Source organism: Mauremys reevesii, linkage group 26, assembly GCF_016161935.1.
Source record: "Mauremys reevesii isolate NIE-2019 linkage group 26, ASM1616193v1, whole genome shotgun sequence".
Classification (NCBI taxonomy): domain Eukaryota; kingdom Metazoa; phylum Chordata; order Testudines; family Geoemydidae; genus Mauremys; species Mauremys reevesii.
In genome coordinates this window covers 12,678,487-12,700,871 of record NC_052648.1, presented here as the reverse complement: position 1 = coordinate 12,700,871, position 22,385 = coordinate 12,678,487, and the positions used below count along the sequence as shown (strand labels likewise).

General features: G+C 63.4%; 1 protein-coding gene across 5 annotated transcripts in view; it reads left to right on the top strand.

Annotated features, from left to right (window-relative positions):
* Positions 1-1,663: 1,663 nt before the first annotated feature.
* LOC120391925 (GRAM domain-containing protein 2A-like) overlaps positions 1,664-22,385 on the top strand; it is a 29,188-nt gene continuing 8,466 nt past the window's right edge. The window contains exons 1-9 of one of the 5 annotated variants that reach the window (XM_039516194.1): positions 11,166-11,831; positions 12,274-13,548; positions 14,084-14,221; positions 16,994-17,075; positions 17,734-17,803; positions 17,880-17,983; positions 18,287-18,403; positions 19,265-19,336; positions 19,989-20,060. In XM_039516194.1, the coding sequence (XP_039372128.1) occupies positions 13,514-13,548; positions 14,084-14,221; positions 16,994-17,075; positions 17,734-17,803; positions 17,880-17,983; positions 18,287-18,403; positions 19,265-19,336; positions 19,989-20,060 (690 nt within the window). In that variant the 5' untranslated portion in view covers positions 11,166-11,831; positions 12,274-13,513. Of the gene's footprint in view, positions 2,134-11,165; positions 11,832-11,863; positions 13,549-14,083; positions 14,222-16,993; positions 17,076-17,733; positions 17,804-17,879; positions 17,984-18,286; positions 18,404-19,264; positions 19,337-19,988; positions 20,061-22,385 lie in introns of those variants that run through there. The other 4 variants (XM_039516191.1, XM_039516192.1, XM_039516195.1 and 1 more) reach the window with 4 other exon arrangements.

Genomic DNA, 22,385 nt, shown 5'->3' with positions numbered 1-22,385 from the left:
AATCATTCCCAGCCTGGCCTTGAGGCATTAGGAAATCCAGGCTCTGCCTCTCCCACGGCCTTCAGCCTGGCTCGGGGGGCACAGGGCAGCAACTGGAGAAGGGGGTGGCCAGGCTGCTTCCCGCGACATGCGAGCCATGGGGCAGGGTGCTCCTTACAGGCTGTACTCTGCAGGGCCCGGTCCCAGAGGGGTGAGCTCAGCCAGCGAGCTGGAGGGAGCAGCCCGGAGGTCAGGAAGGGATCTTACCGCCCCACAACGTGGGCAGGGATCCACCCCTGGCCAGGGGCTGTGGAACCATCAGCTACCTGGACGCTGCCACATGCGAATCTCAGGCCCTCCACTAAGTGTCCAGTGAATACAATGGCAACAAGTTTTACTCCACAGCATCCCTGCTGGGACTGGGGGAGCGGGGGGTCCCCCACAGCCAGTGCTCCTGCCCTGCCCCCGCAGCATCCCTGCTGGGACTGGGGGAGCAGGGGGGTCCCCCACAGCCAGTGCTCCTGCCCCCACAGCATCCCTGCTGGGCCTGGGGGAGCGGGGGGTCCCCCACAGCCCCAGCTCCTGCTGGGACTGGGGGTGACCCTCCTGCTGGGAGCAGCTAGGGCTGTTAGTACCTGAGCTTCCCCCCAGCCAGCCCCGGTCCCGGGAGAGGCGTCCAAGTGCCAGCGACTGGCTGATGGGGGCACCGGTGGCAGGAGCCCCGGGGGGCTGCTGGACGCAGCGTTTCCTGGCAATGGCGGGCGTCTGGAAAGCGCGGCGCAGGCAGCTGTTATGTCCCTGGGGCTGGGGAAGGAGGGAGGGTGCCCCGGGCAGTGGGGAGCAGCCAGTGCTGGGGGGCACTGGGGGAGGGGGAAGGGGGCCTCGGGGGGCTAGGCGGGGGGCAACAACTAGGCAGGGAAAGTAGAACAGGAGGGGCCCTGAACTCAGGGTGAGGGGCTCTGGGTGAGGGGCCCCGGCTCCGCTCTGCCCCCCCCCCTGCCCTTCCCTTCAAGGACAGGAGGTTTCACAGCTCCCCAGCCGCTCACGTGGGCATCACAACACTAGCACCGGGGTAACCGCCCCCCTACCCGGGGCTGGGGCTGACGCCCCCACACACCCCTCCAGGCAGGTGGTAACCATGGGTAACCGGGGGTGCTGCTGCCATGGTTACAGCGTATGGAGGAGTCAAGAGGAAGCGGGGTAAGGGAGGACAACCCAAGTAACCTGGCACCTCCCAGACATCCACTAAGCCTCACGCCCTGGGGAGGGAGCAAAGTATCACCCCCACAGGAGAAACTGAGGCACAGAGCAGGGCAGTGACTCAGCTGAGGTCACCCCGTGAGGCACTAGCCCAATTCCTGCCCCCTCCTGTCCTGCTCCTTCCCATTCCCAAGACTCCTCTGCCACTGCTCCTGCCCCCTGCTGGCTGGAATCTGAGTGGCTCAGCTGTGTGTCATAGGCCCAACTCTGCCAGCAGAGATTCTCCTCTCAATCCCTGCTTTTGTGCACAGGGACTCTGGGTTCTGGCCCCAGCATGGCTGTGGGGTGCTGGGTGCGCTCCAGAGTGACGCGTGTGCAGTGCCTTCAGCCCAGCACCGAGGGCTGTCACAGCTCAGTTCAGGAATGTCCAGGATGGACGGGAGCGTCGGAAGCTTTTGTGGGGCATAAGCTGCCAGCTGGCTGTGGCGTGTGCTGGCGTGTGCCATGCGTGTTTGTGCACGGGTGTGGGCGAGGGGAGGCAGGAATATAAAGCTGAGCTCAGAGCCGGCGGCGGTGCAGAGGCAGCCTTGCCACGCTTGGATTTCCTTGAAGGAGGAAAACACCTGCTGGCCGGTCGCCGGGGAAACCATCACGAGGGAGAGTCCGGAGACGCTGCGGCTAGGAGCGAGCAGCCCGTGGTGCGCCAGGGCCGCTCAGCGTCCACATCAGCGCCGGCTTCCTGGGGCACGTCTCCCGGGCCGGCTCAGTCCCAGCAGGCGCAGAGTCTGAGCTTTGAACTCTGCTCTGCCTGCCCAGCTGATAAAGCAGCAGCTGGGAGCGCGCGGCGGAGTTGCAGACGGACAGGCAGGAGCGCGGCCGGGGGACCAGGACACCGTGGCCGATGGAGCCCCGGCTCAGCGGAGCAGACACTGCCCTGGGCGAGGCGGCGGAGCCGTAAGTGGATTTCTCCTTCCAGGCGTTTAGGAGCGGGCTCTCCACGGGGCCCTAGGGCTAGGGCGACCAGGGACAGGCCTGATATTTGGGGCATTTTCTTCTATAGGCGCCTATTACCCCCCACCCCACTCCCGATTGTTCACACTTGCTGTCTGGTCACCCTACCGAGGGCTGGCCCCAGCCCTTCCGACAGCCTGCCCCATGGGACACCCTCGCCCCACCCCTGGGCCCTGAGGAGCAGCTCCGGGAGGGGGGCTGCAGTGTCTCCGTGTGACCAGACACCCACATGCCGGCACTGCTAGCGTACGGGCACATGGCAGCCGGGCTCTGAACTGCCAACCAGAGGTGCCGGGCTCTGAACTGCCAGGCCCAGAGGTGCCGGGGCTCTGAACTGCCAGGCCCAGAGGTGCCGGGCTCTGAACTGCCAGGCCCAGAGGTGCCGGGGCTCTGAACTGTCAGGCCCAGAGGTGCCGGGCTCTGAACTGCCAGGCCCAGAGGTGCCGGGGCTCTGAACTGCCAGGCCCAGAGGTGCCGGGGCTCTGAACTGTCAGGCCCAGAGGTGCCGGGCTCTGAACTGCCAGGCCCAGAGGTGCCGGGCTCTGAACTGCCAACCAGAGGTGCCAGGCTCTGAACTGCCAACCAGAGGTGCCGGGGCTCTGAACTGTCAGGCCCAGAGGTGCCGGGCTCTGAACTGCCAACCAGAGGTGCCGGGGCTCTGAACTGTCAGGCCCAGAGGTGCCGGGCTCTGAACTGCCAGGCCCAGAGGTGCCGGGGCTCTGAACTGCCAGGCCCAGAGGTGCCGGGGCTCTGAACTGCCAGGCCCAGAGGTGCCGGGCTCTGAACTGCCAGGCCCAGAGGTGCCGGGGCTCTGAACTGCCAGGCCCAGAGGTGCCAGGGCTCTGAACTGCCAGGCCCAGAGGTGCCGGGGCTCTGAACTGCCAGGCCCAGAGGTGCCGGGCTCTGAACTGTCAGGCCCAGAGGTGCTGGGGCTCTGAACTGCCAGGCCCAGAGGTGCCGGGGCTCTGAACTGCCAGGCCCAGAGGTGCCGGGCTCTGAACTGCCAGGCCCAGAGGTGTCGGGGCTCTGAACTGCCAACCAGAGGTGCCGGGCTCAGCCCTGGCATGGATTAAGCACTGCACGGCGGGGTGCTGGGACAGCGTTTGCAGTGCGGGAGCTGGATGCCACTGAACAAACCCGTGTCTGATGAAAAGCAGGTGTTGGGATGCTGTCACCTGTAGTTCCAGCGCCCCTGCACACGCATGTGTGGAGAGAGATCTCGGTCCAGTCTGTCCTCTCCAGGCTAAACTAATCCAGACTCGGGGCCGTGCCCTGGGGATTCCTCTGGGTGTGTGTCCGGGTTCAATGCCTGTCTTGGCTACAGACTCCCATGGTAACCTTGGGCAAATCTCTGACATGCTCCATGCCCGCGTTTCCTCCTGTGGGGTGCTCGCCAGGCCAGGCCCCGGCCTGGGACGGCTGTGCCATGCAATCTGCTAACCGCTGTAAAGCGCTTCGGAGCCCCTGGGGCGGCAGGGCAGGGGGGTGTGGCCTGGAGAATTTGTCTTGCTCTCAGGGCCTGCAGCGTGTTCCTGCAGCAGATTTGATCCAGGGGCCGGTGTCAGCTCCCATGGCTGTGGCTGCCTGGCTCTGCAGCAGGTGGGGGTGTCGGGGGTGGGGGGTGTAGGGAGAAAGGGGGGGCATGGTTTGGGGGGGCAGGGTGCGAGTGGGGCAGTGGTTTGTGGGAGGGGGTGTCTGAGAGGTGGAGTGTGCTGGGGGCAGGAGTGTGCACTGGGTGTGTCCCTGGGCTATGCACGTCCCCCACATGTGCCTGGGCGCTGCCCCCCTCTGTGTGCCGGGGCCGTGGGATGCAGAGGCATTTCGGGCCCGGGCTGCTAAGCTGTAACACACACAGCACAGCTTTCTCCTCCCCAGACATTCAGCAGTGTCTGCCTGCCCCACCCACCTCGCCACTGGCGTCACCCCATTATGCCAGGTGTCCAGCTGGCTGCCGCATGTGCAGCGGCCAGAGCCAGGAGGGGAGGGCACCAGACACGGCCAGTCAGTCCCTTCTGGCAGCAGGGCAGCCTGGGCTGGGCCTTGCTGTGAGCCCAGCGCTTGCCAGCATCAAAGGGCCTGACCTGGCACATGGAGATCAGCGAGCCGGTCGGAGTAGGGACCCTGGTGGCCGGGAGACGTCGCCTGTGCCTGGATCACGCCTGCTCGGTCCTGGGCATCGCTGTGGGTGAGGCCTGGGACCTGGGCCTGTTCCCAGCCCTGCCACATGCTCCCGGGATGATGCCCCCGCCCTGTGCCTCAGTTTCCCCATCTGTAAAGGAGGGAGACCGATATCTCCACCCCTGGGCACACCGTAGGGCTGCAGCCATTGACTTGTATCAGGGGCCCGCTGCTGGAAGGGATGGTGTGTGTGCAAAGGAAAATCACTGCACTTACACAGCCCTGTCTCCTGTGTGATTTGCACTGGGGCAGGAGTATCAGCTCCCTGTATCCCAGTTGGGGAAACTGAGGCATGGAAAGGGGTGTGACTTGCCCAAGGTCACCCACTGAGTCTGCGACGGAGCTAGGAATAGAACCCAGGAGTCCTGGCCCCACTCCCTTGCTGGGCCTTCCCGCTTTCGACCGCATCCCCCCGGACAAGGAAGCAGCCGCCAGGTAACCCTTGGAGAGGCCAGGCGGATTCAGGATTCAGGCCGGGGGCCATCTAGCCTGGCACCCTGCCTTGGGCAGTGGCCAGCATCCCCCAGGACAAGCACAGCTCCCCATCCCCAGGAAAGGAACTGGCCACCACTGCCATGGCCGAGGGCAGATACTTTGTCAGCCTCTGGGTCTGCGCATCCTCCTGGTGAGCAGCAAAACTCCCAGCAGAAGCTTGGCAACCAAACGACCCTGGGGGCAGACACGCTCTTCCCCCCTCCGCTGGGGGGAGGGGTTTCTCAGCTGCTCCCCACAATCCACAGGTGCAGTGACCCAGGCAGGGTATCCAGGCCCCCAGAACACACTGACGGGCCCTGCCCTGAGCGCACTCCCAGCAGGAAACTGCATTTTCTGAAGCCTTTCCAGATAATCTCCCGCCCCTGCCGGGAAAATCTTTATCTCGGAGGGGCCAGAGAGTTCGGGAGCAAGGTGCAAACCACCGTAAAAGCTCAAGGCTGGGGAAAGAGAAACAACCTTGCAGCGAACGTGGGTGACCCCATGGAGGCGGCTTGTTTTTCTTTTCCCTCGAACGCTGGGAGAAGTCGGACGTTTTGTCGGGCGTGAGACTGGCCGGTGGATTCTGAATCACGGCTCAGCCCCAGCCCTGCGCCGTCCTTTCACCTCCCAGCCCCGCTGTCATGGCAGGTTCCTACCCTGCCGCGGTGATGAACCTACGTCCATGGACGCACTCCCCGCCCCATGCAAGCTGAAGAACTGGCTGCTGTGCGTAGCAGGGCCCAGCCACTAGAAAGCAGCATCAGGCAGCCACAAAGCACGAGAAGGGGTCTCTGTCAGGCTGCAGTAAGCCCAAAGGCTGGGCTGAGAGTGCTGGGCTAGAGACCCCCTGGCCGGGCTGGGTGCTCTATTCTCGGCTCTGCCACTGGCCTGCAGGGTGGCTTTAAGCAGGGCATTTGGTCTCTTTGTGCCTCAGTTTCCCCGCTTGTACAATGGGGATAATGATCCCAACCTCCTTTGTGAAGCGCGTACAGATCGACTGGGGTCAGTAATATTCATCCATCCTGAATTCCCAGCTGTGGGCTGCCTTAGTGAATTGTTCAGTGGAAGCCAGCCAGACCCCGGCGCCAAAGACTATCCACCGAACCCCAGTTAAGAAGAGATTCTCTCTCGGTGGCTCTCTCGCCCGGCAGTGTCGCCGCATTGCGCACTATTATTCTTCATTATTTAACATGAATGTTGCAGCAACATCTAAAAGCCATAGCCAGGCGGAGCCCCATTGTGCTGGATGCTGTACAGATATAACAAAGGAGAAGTCAGGTTGCATGGGCTGGGTAACACCAGGAAAAGACTCCCTGCCTGTAAAGCTAAAGGGGCTCTTTCTAAGGAGGACCATGTGCAGAGGAGTTGGAGCTGCAGCAGACATTCCAGCCCTGTGCACCCAGACTGACTCCACGGTGCCTCCCGCAAACTCCTCCTTCCTCCAGCCTGTGCTCCTCCCTCCAAGTTCCATGCTGGTTGCTAGAAGCCCCTACCCCAGAAAACGAGAGGCCAGAGGTGGATGAGAGAGGTGGGGTGAGATGCGGAAGATGGGGTGATAAATAATGAAAGGGGATCATTCCTAGCCGGTCAGTAGAGAGGTCCCAGCTCTCCCCGCGTAGCTATCCTCACGCTGAGCTTCCCCCTCCACGTTACCAAGGAGGGGAGTTTTGAGGAGGGCCGTGCAGGACAAGGTGGTGGCTTTGTTGGAGCTGTTCCCGCATCGCTCGCAGGGGAAGCATGAGGGTGGGTTGGCAATAGGTGGATCTGTAGGGCTGGGGTACGCTGGGGAGGGCTTTGTGTGTACAGACAAGGAGCCTGTGAGTGATGCAGCACCTCACATACCACCCCTGAGCTGGGCAGCCGTGGATCCGGCCTGCGCTCTCCTGGGGGACGGCAGCCTCACCTGACCAAGTCTCCCACAGGGTCTACCTGCCCGCCCCCACCCATGCATGGCAAAGCCTCCCCAGCAAAACCCAAAGAGCTGCCGCAATCCCTTCCAGCACTGCCAGTAACACCCTCCTGCCAGGGGCCCGCTGGGGCTTCTGCTTTGCTGCGTAACGCTGTCTGCCTGCTGGTGACCTCACCCTCCTGTGGCCTGTCTGCGTGTAGATCGCAAGCCCCCTGGGGCTGGGACCTCATAAGTATTTAGGCACCTAATTCCCACTGACTCCAATAGGAAGTGGGCATCTCAATACCTCTGAGGACCTGGGCTTGTCTGCTTCGTTACGTCTGTACAGCACCCGGCGCAGTGGGACCTGCTCCTTGGCTGGGGCCAGCAATAAATAACAATGGCACAGGCTGGCCAGCGTGGGCCCAAACGGCTATTTCCAGCCCCTCCTGGTCCCATTAGAGCTCTGCTGGAAGCCAGGAGGTGAGCGCCAGGCCCGGAGCAGTACAGGTTGTTCTCCTCTCTTCTCAGCAAGCTCCGATTTAAAAACCCAAAGCCCAGATCCGCCGTGCGTCCCACTCGTACCACCAGAAATAGAAACTCCCCAGGGAAGGCAGGAGTCCAAATAGACGCTGATGTCAGGACAGGGACGTGACGCACAGAGAATGGGCCTGAATTCAGCTCCTACCCAGCAGAGGCTACATAAGCGAAAGGCATTCTGAGTGCAAATGAGCTGTCACTGCTGACTTGACGTGTGTAAAATCCAAGGGGTATATTTAGCTGCTTGCCAGACATTGTTCCTGCTGTGACATCTAGCTGCAGTGACTATAGAAACAGCTCTGAATAAGCTCTATATGGCCACAGCTTTGCTACCATATATAGGGCTCTCCCCACACTGGAATGTGGCCATCTCTGGGGTGGAACAGAGCAGTGCAGCTGGAATTCCAGCCACGGCTGCTTCCCCTGCATGAAGGATTTAACATCACTGCCCTGGTGCCTTCTCCACCAGCCCTAGGCTACAGTCTGTCGGACAGTGGCACTGATTTCCACCCTTCCTGTGGGTGTGGGGCTGCATACCTCGGGCTCTGAAGGCGCTAATCAGCCTCGGCACTGTTGGCCATCCTCATCTCTGTCCAGTGCATGAGGTGCACACAATAACTGGCATAGAGCAGTGTCTTTCCCCAGCCGCTTCCACCTGCCACCAGGGGTAGATGCAGCTTCTACTTGTGCATGAGAAATTGGAAAAGGCTCCTAACCCCCTCCCCCACCCCCCACACACCACCGTCTAGTGTGCACCAACCACGCTTAGCAGACTGGAGAGCTTGGGGTGTGTGTGTCGCCTTCTTTCACTCTACTGGAGCTCCTGCCTGTGCCAGGTCCGCCAGTAACCAGCACCGCCAAATGGTTCACTCCCAGAGTCTGGCGGATGGAGGCAGAATCTTCACCGCAGCTCTGCGGCTGCCTTCTCCCAGGGAGCCCATACGGTGGGTGGCATCTAATCAGTTACACCAGTGTGAATCCAGAGTCACTTCACTTGACTTCAGTGGAGTTACTCTGAATTTACGCCTGTGTCAATGAGAGCAGAATCTGGCCTGCTGGTTTGGTTGGGGGGTGAATTTTATCACGATAGCCAATCGTGTGGACACAGTAATACCAGAAGAAAGGTTTCTGTTACTGGGATAGCTGATTTCCCTTCTCTTGTACTGGTGTGTGTCCACATTAGGGTGTTGTATCGCTTTAACTATAGCACTACAGCCCCAGAGAGCCCGCGTGCGTGTGGAAACAAGGCTACGGCAGGTTGGGATGAGGCTGTCTCTCAGCCTAGGGGGCAGAGCCAGCGTCAGGCTAGCAGGCTGGCGTGATTCTGCAGGGAAAGCCCTGTGCTCCCCTGCCCCCACGGGAACTGTCCAGCTCCCCGTAGGTTGCCAACCCTCCAGGATGTCCGGGAGTCTCCAGGAACGAAGGCTTATTCTTTAATTAAAGATGATGTTGTGTGATGACACCTCCAGGAATACGTCCAAGCAAAACCGGCAACCCTAGCTCCCCGGGAGAGCGACACCCGCTCTGCTGGAGACACCCTGGGAAATGCTGCCCCCTCTGCCCCGGAGCCCCTCTCACAAGTGCTATGGGGCATGGAGTTGGGGAACAGCGAGGCCTTTCTTTGCTGTGCTGGGGCCAGTCCAGACTTTCCCACCACAACTGCGGTTCGACCAGCGCTTGGGGGTTCGACTCAGGGATTCTCTGTGTGACGGGAGTTCCCTTTCCCCGGGAAAGCGCCATTTTCACGGGCAAACCCCCAAATGCTGCCATGGTGCCTCGGTCGCTAGTATCCTCTATGGGCTGGGCTCCCGAACTGGACTTCATCTCCCGGGATGCCCTGCAGCCAGGGACTCCCAGGATGCCCTGCCTCTCTGCCCCAGAGAAAATGACATTTATTTTCATTTCCACCAACATTTTCAAAGGGAAGTCCCCCCGTTTCCCAGCAGCGCGGCTGTGCCCGGCCCCGTTACACCCCAGGCGCGCTCCCTGCGGAGCATGACCGTCACGTTCTCTCAGGGGCACTGCAGCACCGGAGAGGAGACGCAGATGTGCCACTCTTGCTTGTGATGTTTCCCTTGGTGGTGGGGATAAAGCTCGGTGGTTTGAGCATTGGCCTGCTAAACCCAGAGTTGTGAGTTCAATCCTTGAGGGGGCCATTTAGGGATCTGGGGCAAAAATCTGTCTGGGGATTGGCCCTGCTTTGAGCAGGGGGTTGGACTAGATACCTCCTGAGGGTCCCTTCCACCCTAATCTTCTAAGATAAAGCCACCGCAGACAGAGAGTGCACATTTTGCTGGGAAAACACAGTGCTCCCATAGAATCAATAATGCTTCACTGCCCTTTGCCATCTGTAAGGCTCTCGAACTGCTCTTTGGAGACAGGAATGAGTTAAGTATCAGGGAGGGAATCCCCATCAGGAAGAAGCCCGAGGGGCAGAAAAGGGAGGGGACATTAGGTACTGCAGTGAGGCAGTGGCAAAGAACCCAGGAGTCCTGCCTCCCAAGCCCCTCTCCCCCGTGTCCAGAGCTGTCAGCCCAGCAGGACTGAGCTGTCCCTGCTGACCGAAGGACGTTGGTCAATCGGGGCGGGTTCAGAGAAGAGCCACGGGAATGATTAAAGGATTCAAATATCTTCCAGTGTTGCAGGCAGCGTTGTCGTAGCTGTGTCGGCCGCAGGATATGGGAGGTCATAGCTTTTATTGGACCAGTATATGGCTTATTACAACCACCCCCTCCTTTTTGTCCTATGGCTACAGGGTGTTTACAGGCCACTTCACCTCGAGCGGGCCCTTGAAACGTGTGTTAACTCCTTATGCTGAACAATCCGTATTTAGCTGGGCCAGGACGTTTCGCACCCTGAAGAGGAGCTCTGTGTAACACCGAAAGCTGGGCTCTCTATTACCTCACCCGCCTTGTCTCTCTAATTGAGAGGACTGGCCAGCCTGCTTTCTGGTGACAGACTCACGGAGCGCAATCGATGGAGCTTAACAAGGAGAAGGTTAAGGGGTGACTTGCTTACGGTCTGGGGAGCACATCGCTAATAATGGAGGCTTCAGGCTAGGCGGGAAAGGGCTAACACGGGTCATTGGCTGGAAGTTGAGGCTAGACCAATTCAGACTGGAAAGAAAGCGTAAATATTTGACAATGAGGGTAATTAACCACCGGCACAACTGACCGAAGGTTTTGGTGGATTCTCCATCCCTGGCCGTTTTTAAATCGAGCTCGGATGTTTTTCTAAGCGATCTGCTCTAGGAAAGACGCTGAGGCAGTTCTCTGCCCCGTGCCATGGAGGAGGGCAGGCTAGAGGGTCACAGTGGTGCCTTTTGGCGTTGGAATCTCTGGATCTGTTAACGATCTGCCCAGGAGATGGAGCTGAGACCTCGCAGGATGGAGCTTTATCATGTGGAGGGTCTCGGGGGAGTGAACGACCCAAAAATCGCTAGGTAAAGGGCTTGGTCAACATTTTTTCCACTAAAGAATTTTTCATTGAAAAATGCCCTTTGGGGGCCCATTTCCCCCAAAATAGGTGTTTTTTGAAATAGCACCACAGAATAAATATTTCCCAATTATTTTTGATCGACGGTGTTACCTACGGTTCCAGGTTTTGAAATGAGACATTTTAAAATGTTGTTTAAGTTTCAAAATAAAATTTGTGTTTCTGGGGGAAACAAAACAAAACAAAACAAAAAAACATCCTGCCCTAAAATAACACCAAAACTCTTCCAAAAAAAATCTTATTTTGAAAATAGATCAGTGATGAAAAATGTTGATTTAAAATGTCTGAGCATTCTGGAAAAACAAGAATATTCTTTGGAAATATTGTGCAGGTAAATCAGAACTGCCAAGTCCAGATGTTCAAAAATCACGAGACTGGCTTAAAAATTGACTTTTAAAGAACTAGGGTTTTGACTTGCTTTCACGCCATTAGGGGTTACCTTTCCAGTGTTTCTCTGCAACCACAAGGGCTAGAAATGACTGTTCTTTTTTTATTACAAGCTGTGAGTCTCTCATATTCACATGACTCCAGGAGCTGGGGCTTTAACCAAAACAACAGTTATGGCCAGACTTGCAGGGCTGGCAACACTGCAGCCCCATGCTGTAGCCCTGGGCTGGGGAGTGTTGGAGTCAGTGGTTGCTCACTAAAGGCACACCTGGGCTCTGCTTTCAGAGCAGGATCTGCTTGGGCAGAGACTGGGAAGTGAGACCAACACTCAAGCGAGAGGAATGTGCTGGTGGCAAATGAGCCATGTGCTTGCAGTAAGTGTGTTCATTCTCTGGGTCCGGCCCTTTAAGGAAATGGTATTTGGGAGCAACGCCTCCCTACAAACTCGCCTGGGCTGGTCCCAGCAAGCTGGGCCAGCTGTATACAAGACCTCCCTTCCCAGCCAGCCGGGAGGAGGCTGCAGGCTGAGGGGCAGGGACTGGAGCAGCATCAGCGCCAGGCAGAGGAGCGTGTGAGGCAGACAGGCTGGAGCGCAGCAGGGATCCGGAGCCCAGCAGAGCGAGTGGGAACCCAGGGGAGCCAGGGTGGGACGCGACCCCTCGGCTGTCTCAGGGATGAGGTACAGGGCGCGCGTTGGCTCCGGTGGGCTCCGATCTCAGCCAGGGTGGGGGTGCTTTGGCCCACGTGCAGGATCTGTACAGGGGGTGGGAAGGGGGTACTGGGAGCCCAAAGGCACAGCTCTGAGCCCCCCACTCTGCAGCTCAGGCTCGTCTCCTGTTCTTCCACCCCCCTTCCATGCTCCCAGCTCCCAGTCAGCAACAGAGACGGAAAACCCCGTTGCTGGCAGTAGAGCATCTCGTGTGCCGTGGGGGCTTGTTGGCGATGGGGGAAGCTGAGCCATAGGCAGCCTGGCTATGTGGCAAACCAGTGTCGTGGCTGGGACTCAAACGCAGGAGTCCCCTCCCCCACGCCACCCTGTTCGCTCTAACCACTAGGTAACGTTTCCTCCCAGAGCTGGCAATCTAGGTATTCTGTCTCCAAGTCCGCTCTCTAATTAACAGGCCGCCCTGCCAGAGCTGGGAACAGAACCCAGGAGTCCTGGCTCGCCGTCCTCTGCTCTTACCCACAAAATCCCACGCTGTCCAAAGAGGCCTGTGCTAACACACAGCTATAAATACTCTGCCGGCAGGGCCTTTGCGTATGGTGAGGAGGAGAGTTCAGACTGGGATGGGAAACCGGCAGCTCTTTTTCTTTTCATGTGTGACCGACACCAGGATGTTTTGATCAGGCCCCAGCTGCTTTAGAGGAAGTTGCAAGAGTCCCTGCAGTGATGGGATAACCTTCCCCCAGGGGAAGTTCCCTCCTGACCCCCATGATTCAAGGTCCGGTCATGCCATGCCCTGAAGCATGAGGGTTTATTTCCCTTCTTTTGCCTTAGGAAGCAAAAATCAAAAGCTCCATAATCTAGCCCATACTGAGCACCGTCCTGTTCCATTGCTCCATTAGAATCTGCCTGGATGCTGTTACCATCTGACATGCAGGATATTACACAAATTGAAACTGAGCTTGCACTGTATCAACACAGTATTATTAACTTCCAGCTAATTACAGCCAAACCTCGTTAATTCCCCTAATGGGAGGGACGCTGGTTGCGAGTGATTAAATGTTGTGAGTTAGCAAGTAAATGAATAAACTCCTTTAAAAAAAATAACGAAAAGGCAGAAAAATGGACTTTGTGCTTTTGTTCTGCCAGCTGACACTAACTGGTGCTGTGCTGGGGGGGATGGAATCTGCTGATGCAGTGTGGTTGGGCTGATAGGGAAGTGGCGTCCGTGTCAGGACACCTGGGTTCTACTCCCAGCTCTGCCATTGGCCTGCTGGGTCACCACCTCACCCTGTGCCTCAGTTTCCCCATCTGTAAAATGGGGATAATGATACTGCTCTCCAATGTAAAGCGCTTTGGGGTCTGCTGATGGGACGTGCTCTGTGAGATCTCACAACAGCCTCCCTCTGCGGAGAAGCAGGAGACGGAGGAGCCCGTAGGGCTCATGTGCGGATTGTGGCGGGGCAGGGTGAGGCTCGGCTGGGCCCAGGTGTGCAGCAGCAGCACTGGGATTGGGGCCGTTTGACGCTGCCCTCTTGGCTGTGGGATTTTCACGCAGCTTGTCGGCCCGTTTGCTGTGTCTGTGAATCCGGCTTTTCAGTAGGGGTGCGGCTGCCCCCGGGGCCATCTGATCGGCCTGTCTGGGAACAAAGGGGGGGTCATCAGAAACAGGACCAGGCTGCATACTGCACCTGGCCATGGATAGGCCTTGCCACGGTCCATGGCAGGACAGGTACGAGTCCTAGAGGAGGTGCAACTGGGTACTGGAGAGCGGGTACCCACCCCCCCAGTGCAGCCCCCCAGGCTGGCTGCACTGTGAAGAGAGCCCTGCCCCCTCCTCATTAAGATCAGCCACAGGGTCCTGACTCTAAAGACCCCCCAGGCCCAGGGGGTGGGGGGCAGAGAGGGCGGGGAGCCCGCGGGCATCACCCAGCTGCGATGGGTGCCTTGCGCACCGATGCCCCACATGTCCCTGGAGTTTCTCCATGGCCTGGGGTAGCTCCACCGCTGCCCATGGGGGAAAACAGCCCGTACCTCGGAGTAGGGCGGGCGGGGACGGCCATTGGATGCGAGTGACAGCAGGGACCCGGGAGTGATGGCAGGGGGTGGGGTGCTCTGCGCTCACATGGTAGCTGCCAGCCAGGGCACTAGGGGAGCAGGAAAATGAAATCACCCCCCCTCCCCTCCACCTTGGGGAGATGGGGGGCAGAGAAGAGGCTCCCCGCTGGAGGTGCCTGTCACCCCACCCTGCTCTCTGCCCTCCCCAGCTGCCTGGCTGACCCTGCCGCCAGCGCCGGGAAACTCAAGAAGAGCAAGAAGAAGATGCTGGAGCCGAAGAAGTGGCAGAGCCTGGAGGAGACGGGGAGCGATGCCCCCCAGCCAAGGAGGCGCCCCAGCCTCTGCAGGTGAGGCCCTGTCCCTCCCCCAGGGACCTCCCCCAAGAACAAGCCCCTCCCCCCCAATTCCCTTCTCAGGCCCCTCCCACCTGGGCCCAGGCGAGCTACACTGCCCTGGAAAGCCACAGAGTCACAATGCCCCCCCCGCCCCGCCCCGGACCCTCCTCAGCACCTCCCCGCGCTGCTCTGCTCGGGCTGCCAACTTCCCAACCGCACAAACCCCCACACCCCAGTCCCGCCCCTTCCCTGCCCCCCCCACTACATTCCCCCTCCCTTGGTGGCTCACTCTCCCCCCCCCACACTCACTTTCACTAGGCTGGGGCAGGGGCAGGGGCTTGGGGTGCAGGCTCTGGGCTGGGGATGCGGGGGTTGGGGTGTGGGAGGAGGCTCTGGCTGGGGGTGCAGGCTCGGGGGTGGGGCTGGGGATGAGGGGGTTGGGATGCGGGGGGGGATGAGGGCTCTGGGCTGGGGGTGCTGGCTCTGGAGTGGGGCTGGGGATGAGGGGGTTGGGGTGCAGGAGGGGGCTGCGGGTTGAGGCAGGAGGTTGGGATGCGGGGGGTGGGGGTGAGGGCTCTGGGGTGGGGCCGGGGACGATGTGTTCAGGGTGTGGGAGGAGGCTCTGGGCTGGGGGTGCAGGCTCTGGGGTGGGGCTGGGGACGAGGGGGTTGGGGTGCAGGAGGGGGCTCTGGGTTGAGGCAGGAGGTTGGGATGCGGGGGGGGGGTGGGCTCTGGGCTGGGGGTGCTGGCTCTGGAGTGGGGCTGGGGATGAGGGGGTTGGGGTGCAGGAGGGGGCTGCGGGTTGAGGCAGGAGGTTGGGATGCGGGGTGGGGTGAGGGCTCTGGGGTGGGGCCGGGACGATGGGTTCAGGATGTGGGAGGAGGCTCTGGGCTGGGGTGCTGGCTCTGGGGTGGGGCTGGGGATGAGGGGTTGGGGTGCAGGAGGGCTGCGGGTTGAGGCAGGAGGTTGGGATGCGGGGGGGGGGGGGGTGGGCTCTGGGGTGGGGCCGGGGACGATGGGTTCAGGGTGTGGGAGGAGGCTCTGGGCTGGGGGTGCTGGCTCTGGGGTGGGGCTGGGGGGGGGGGGTTGGGGTGCAGGCTGGGGTTGAGGCAGGAGGTTGGGATGGAGGAGGCTCTGGGCTGGGGGTGCAGGCTCTGGGGTGGGGCTGGGGATGAGGGGCTGGGGTGCAGGAGGGGCTCTGGGTTTGGGGGCTGGGGATGAGGGGTTGGGGTGCAGGAGGGGCTGCGGGTTGAGGCAGGAGGTTGGGATGCGGGGGGTGGGGGTGAGGGCTCTGGGGTGGGGCCGGGGACGATGGGTTCAGGGTGTGGGAGGAGGCTCTGGGGTGGGGCTGCGGATGAGGGGGTTGGGGTGCAGGAGGGGGCTCTGGGTTTGGGGGGGCTGGGGATGAGGGGTTGGGGTGGGAGGAGGCTCTGGGCTGGGGTGCAGGCTCTGGAGTGGGGCTGGGGATGAGGGGTTGGGGTGCAGGAGGGGGCTGCGGGTTGAGGCAGGAGGTTGGGATGCAGGAGGGGGTGGGGGCTCGGGGGGGGGGCCGGGGACGCTGGGTTCAGGATACAGGAGGAGGCTCTGGGCTGGGGGTGCAGGCTCTGGGGTGGGGCTGGGGATGAGGGGTTGGGTGCAGGAGGGGGCGGCTCTGGGTTTGGGGGCTGGGGATGAGGGGTTGGGGTGCAGGAGGGGCTGCGGGTTGAGGCAGGAGGTTGGGATGCGGGGTGGGGTGAGGGCTCTGGGGTGGGGCCGGGACGATGGGTTCAGGGTGTGGGAGGAGGGAGGGGTTGGGGTGCAGGAGGGGCTCTGGCTCTGGGTTTGGGGGCTGGGGATGAGGGGTTGGGGTGCAGGAGGGCTGCGGGTTGAGGCAGGAGGTTGGGATGCAGGGGTGGGGTGAGGGCTCTGGGGTGGGGCCGGGACGATGGACGATGGGTTCAGGATACAGGAGGAGGCTCTGGGCTGGGGTGCAGGCTCTGGGGTGGGGCTGGGGAAGAGGAGGTTGGGGTGCAGGAGGGGCTCTGGGTTTGGGGGCTGGGGATGAGGGGTTGGGGTGCAGGAGGGGCTGCGGGTTGAGGCAGGAGGTTGGGATGCGGGGGTGGGGTGAGGGCTCTGGGGTGGGGCCGGGACGATGGGTTCAGGGTGTGGGAGGAGGCTCTGGGCTGGGGTGCAGGCTCTGGGGTGGGGCTGGGGACGAGGGGGTTGGGGTGCAGGAGGGGGCTCTGGGTTTGGGGGGGCTGGGGCAGGGGATTACAGGGCGGGCTAACCCCACGCGGCTCCCGGTCAGTGTCGGTGCTGCAGGACTAGGCAGGCTCGTCCCTACCTGGCCTGGGCCCGCCCAGTAGGTCCCGGCGCTAGTAGGCGGGAGAGGGGGGCAGGAGGCGCCGCGCAGGAGGCTCTCGCCCACAGGCATTGCCCCCCCAGCTCCCATTGGCTGGTTCCCGGCCAATGGGAGTGCGGAGCCGCTGCACGCAGAGCCCTGTGGCTCCCCTGCCTAGGAGCCGGACCTGCTGGCCGCTTGCAGGGCGCAGCGCGGAGCCAGGACAGGTGGGGACCAGCTGCCGTAGCCCTGCAGCGCCCTGACCGGACGTTTACCGGCCCGGTCGGTGGTGCTGATCAGAGCCGCCAGGGTCCCTTTTCAACCGGGCGTTCTGGTCAAAAACCGGACACATGGTCACCCTCCATGCTGCCTGCCTACCCCGCAAGGCCAGCCCTGCCCTGTGGGGACCCCTCACCCCGCCTGGGGCTCTGCCTCGCTCACCTTTGGCCTCTGGTGCATTTCAGATCCAAGACCTATGACCCATCCTTCTCCAAAGAGCCCGAACAGGAGCCGACCCCGGGCAGGCAGAGGGCCGCCTCGGCCGCTGTAAGTCCCCCCAGACTGGGATGGGGCACGGGGGGTGGGGATGTGCGCTGGGGGCTGGGGGCTGGGATGGGCACAAGGGTTTAGGATGGATGCTGGCGGGGGTGTCGGGGGGGTTGGGATGGGTACTGCGGGTGGGTTTGGGATACCTCGGGGAGTTGGGAGGGGCTGCCGGGGCAGGGGTGGGGGTGCGTGCTGGGGTGGGATACCTGTGGTGGGGGGATGCAGGCAAGGGGGGTATTACGGTGGGTTGCTGGGGGGGGTTGGCACCATCCATTTGCCAGGTACCTGGCATTAGCACTGGGCTGTGCCAGCTGCCGGAGGGCCGGCTCTCCTGGAGCGGGGTTGGCAGCGCCAGGCAGGTCCCGGCAGATCCATCCCCCCAGCCAGCCAGGGAGATCCGGGACACTCCCCGTGTGCCCACAGCCTCCATCAGGTCCCGCGTGTGCCTCCTCCCCTGCCCCCTACCCCCGTGGGCTCCAGGGGGCCCGTCCTAGTGTCCAGGCCCATCTCGAGCTTGGCCGATAGCCCTTGGGATGGTGCCCAGTGTGGGGGCTCTGAGCTGGCCCCAGGCTGATGGCAGCCCCGGCAGAGACTCCAGGGCGGGGGGGTGGGGGGGTCTCGTTCTACAGGGCTGACCCTGCCCCTGCTCTCTCCCCAGTTCGCCAAGCGCCGGGCGAGCTACCACAAGGCGTTCAAGGAGATGCCCGAGGAAGAGGCCCTACTGGACAGTGAGTGCCGCTCCCCGCCCCCGCCTGCCCCCCTGGGCCTTGCCCACTCACCCGCCTCTCTGCCCCTCGCCCGCAGGTGTCTCCTGTGCCTGGCAAAGGGAAGTCCCCTATCACGGGCGCCTCTACATCTCCCAGAACTACATCTGCTTCCACTGCAGCATGCTGCTCCGGGACGTCAAGGTAGGGCCCTGCGCTGGGGCACACGCCGCGCCCCGCGGCTGCTCACGTGGGGGGGGGGATGTGTGGGTTGTCACGGGGAAGGAGGTTGGGGGGGACAGGGTGGGACGTGTGGGGAGGGAAGGTGGGCTGGGGAGGGTGGGTGGGACGTGTGGTTGGTGAGGGGGCACTCCCACCCCCTGGGTCCTGGGGACCAAACAATCGGGGGGGGGGGGTCCCTGGCCTCAGGGTCCTCGCCCCTCCCTGAGCAGGAGTGATGCCATGAGCCATGGGCCCATCACCCGCTGGCCCCCTCTCACCCCACAGGTGGTGATCCCCGTCTCCTCCATCGCCATCCTCAAGAAGGCCAACACGGCGCTGCTGGTGCCCAACGCCCTCAGCATTCGGACCGCGGAAGGCGAGAAGGTGCGAGCAGAGGGCAAGGCACGTGGTGCATCCGCCCGCCCGCCCGCAGCACCGGGGGCAGAGCGAGCCCTGGGCAGCCCGTGCGGTGCCCCCCCATGGCACCCGGAGCAGAGCGAGCCCTGGGCAGCCCATGCGGTGCCCCCCCCATGGCACTGGGAGCAGAGCGAGCCCTGGGCAGCCCATGCGGTGCCCCCCCCATGGCACTGGGAGCAAAGCGAGCCCTGGGCAGCCCATGCGGTGCCCCCCCCATGGCACCGGGAGCAGAGCGAGCCCTGGGCAGCCCATGCGGTGCCCCCCCATGGCACCGGGAGCAGAGCGAGCCCTGGGCAGCCCATGCGGTGCCCCCCCCTGGCACCGGGAGCAGAGCGAGCCCTGGGCAGCCCATGCGGTGCCCCCCCCATGGCACCGGGAGCAGAGGGAGCCCTGGGCAGCCCATGCGGTGCCCCCCCATGGCACCGGGAGCAGAGGGAGCCCTGGGCAGCCCATGCGGTGCCCCCCCATGGCACTGGGAGCAGAGTGAGCCCTGGGCAGCCCATGCGGTGCCCCCCCATGGCACCGGGAGCAGAGGGAGCCCTGGGCAGCCCATGCGGTGCCCCCCCATGGCACTGGGAGCAGAGTGAGCCCTGGGCAGCCCATGCGGTGCCCCCCCCCATGGCACCGGGAGCAGAGCGAGCCCCACACTGAGGGCTGGGGGAGTGCAGTGGCGAGGGGCTGGAGGGATGGGCTGATGGGCAGTGATGGACAAGCGAGCCCCTCGGACCAGCCCGGGACAGGGAGAGCCACATGGGTGGGGTGGGCCGGGAGGGGTGGAGGGCGGAGGCTGCGGCTGGGCGCTCCCCAGGAGTCAGGCCAATCCCTTCCCCCGCTCTCCTCCCGCAGTTTCTCTTTGTCTCGGTGAGGACCCGGGAGGCCACGTACCAGCTGCTGCGATCGGTCTGCAAACACCTGCAGGTGGGGACTGTGCCAGGCGGCTCCTGTGCCCGTTCTCCCGGGTCTCTGGCTGCACGGGCTGGGACGCTTCTGGGCGGGGGGGGGGGGGCAGGAATGCTAAGGCACATCTGCTAAGGCCCCACCCTCCCGACCCCCGGCTAGTCCAGCCCCGGGCTCCCCTTACGCTCCGCCGATGCCCCTCAGTCCCCAGGGCCGTGCCAGCCCTGCCCCTCCACCCCACAGGCACTGGGCCGATGTCCCTCAGTCCCCAGGGCCGTGCCAGCCCTGCCCCCCCCCCACAGGCACTGGGCCGATGCCCCTCAGTCCCCAGGGCCGTGCCAGCCCTGCCCCCCCCCACAGGCACTGGGCCGATGCCCCTCAGTCCCCATGGCCGTGCCAGCCCTGCCCCCCCCAGGCACTGGGCCGATGCCCCTCGTTCCCGCCCCCGGCCCCGGGGTCCCAGAGCAGAGGGAGTGAGTCAGGCTAACGTACCCGGTGAGGAAGACGGTCCCAGAGGTGACCCATCCTGGGCCTCCTTGTGCCTGGGAGCCACCCGCCAGGCCGGGGGAAGCCCCCGTCTCCTGTGCACTGCGCAGCACAGAGCTGGGCTGGCCAGCGGCTCGAGGGCTCTGCCGCCTGCCCAGGGCTCACTCTCCTCGTTCTCGTTGTCCAGGACGGGAGCACGAGCAGCAGCCCCCCGGCCTCGCCCACCAACACCAGCTCCGAGCGCCGCGAGAAGTCTCTGGTAAGGTCCCCGAGCCGCTGGCTGGCGGCACAGGCTGTGGGCAGCAGGGCAGAGGGGCTGGCGCCGCTGTTAGCAAACCGTGGAGATTCCTGAGAGCTGGGCCAGCTGCTCCCGGGCGGCTCTGTGCGTTCCAGGCCTGGGCCTGTGCTGCCAGGCGGCCCAGTGCCCACTCGGCGCCCGGCTGCCCGCTCACGGGGGGGTGGTGTGATTCTTTAAGCCAGACGTGGGCAAACTACGGCCCACGGGCCACATCCAGCCCATGGGACCATCCTTCCCGGCCCCTGAGCTCCCAGCCAGGGAGGCTGCCCCCGGCCCCTCCCCTGCTGTCCCCCCTCCCCCCAGGCGGGGGGGAACGCAGCTGGCTCTGGCCGGGTGTCGTGGCTGCGAGCTCCTGCTGCTGGTAAGGGGTTGGGGAGCAGGGGGGTTGGGTAAGGGAGTGGGGGGTCCTGGGGGCAGTCAGGGAGGACGGGGTGGAGGTTGTGGGGGGCAGTCAGGGAGGAGGGGAACAGGGAGGGTTGGGAGTAGGAGTCTCAGGGGGCCTGTCAGGGGGCGGGGATGTGGATAGGGGTGGGGAGAGCAGTCAGGGGAGAGGGAGCAGGGGGTTGGATAAGGGGTGGGATTCTGGGGGCAGTTAGGGGTGAGGGGTCCCGGGAGGGTGGTCAGGGGACAGGGAGCAGAGGGCAGTTGGATAGGGGTGGGAGTCCCAGGGGCCTGTCAGGAGGTGGGGTGTGGATAGGGGTTGGGGCAGTCAGGGGACAGGGAGGTTGGATAGGGGCAGCAGTCCTGGGAGGGGCAGTCAGGGGACAAGGAACGGGGTTGGATAGGGGTGGGTTCCGGGGTGGTAGGGGCAGGGATCCCAGGAGGAGGCAGTCAGGGGACAGGGAGCAGGGGTTGGATGGGGTGGGAGTCCCAGGGGCCTGTCAGGAGGTGAGGGTGTGGATAGGGGTCGGGGCAGTCAGGGGACAGGGAGCAGGGGGGTTGGATGGATCGGGGTTCTGACGGGGAGGTCAGGGGACAAGGAGCAGGGGGGTTGGATGGGGGTGGGAGTCCCAGGGGCCTGTCAGGAGGTGAGGGTGTGGATAGGGGTCGGCAGTCAGGGGACAGGGAGCAGGGGTTGGATAGGGAGTGGGTCCCAGGGGCGGTTAGGGGCAGGGATCCCAGGAGGAGGCAGTCAGGGGACAAGGAGCGGGGGTTGGATGGGGGTGGGGTCCTGGGAGGCGGTCAGGAACAGGGAGCAGGGGAAGTTGGATAGGGGTGGAGTCCCAGGGGCCTGTCAGGAGGTGGGGTGTGTGTGGATAGGGGTCGGGGCAGTCAGGGACAGGGAGCAGGGGTTGGATAGGGGCGGGGTCCCGGGAGGGGTGTTCAGGGACAGGGAGCAGGGGGTTGGATGGGGGCGGGGTCCCGGGAGAGGCGGTCAGGGGACAGGGAGCAGGGGTTGGATGGGGCGGGGTCCCGGGAGGGGTGTTCAGGGACAGGGAGCAGGGGGTTGGATGGGGCGGGGTCCTGGGAGGCGGTCAGGAACAGGGAGCAGGAGAAGTTGGATAGGGGTGGAGTCCCAGGGGCCTGTCAGGAGGTGGGGGTGTGTGTGGATAGGGGTCGGGGCAGTCAGGGGACAGGGAGCAGGGGTTGGATGGGGCGGGGTCCCAGGAGGGTGGTCAGGGACAGGAGCAGGGGTTGGATGGGGCGGGGTCCCAGGAGGCGGTCAGGGGACAGGGAGCAGGGGTTGGATGGGGCGGGGTCCCGGGAGGCGGTCAGGGGACAGGGAGCAGGGGGTTGGATGGGGCGGGGTCCCGGGAGGTGGTCAGGGGACAGGGAGCAGGGGGTTGGATGGGGGCGGGGTCCCGGGAGGGGACGGTCAGGGGACAGGGAGCAGGGGTTGGATGGGGCGGGGTCCCGGGAGGCGGTCAGGGGACAGGAGCAGGGGTTGGATGGGGCGGGGTCCCGGGAGGCGGTCAGGGACAGGGAGCAGGGGTTGGATGGGTCGGGGTCCCGGGAGGTGGTCAGGGGACAGGGAGCAGGGGGTTGGATGGGGGCGGGGTCCCGGGAGGTGGTCAGGGGACAGGAGCAGGGGTTGGATAGGGGCGGGGTCCCGGGAGGGGCGGTCAGGGGACAGGGAGCAGGGGTTGGATGGGGCGGGGTCCCGGGAGGGGCGGTCAGGGGACAGGGAGCAGGGGTTGGATAGGGGCGGGGTCCCGGGAGGCGGTCAGGGGACAGGGAGCAGGGGTTGGATGGGGGCGGGGTCCCGGAGGCGGTCAGGGGACAGGGAGCAGGGGTTGGATGGGGCGGGGTCCCGGGAGGGTGGTCAGGGACAGGGAGCAGGGGTTG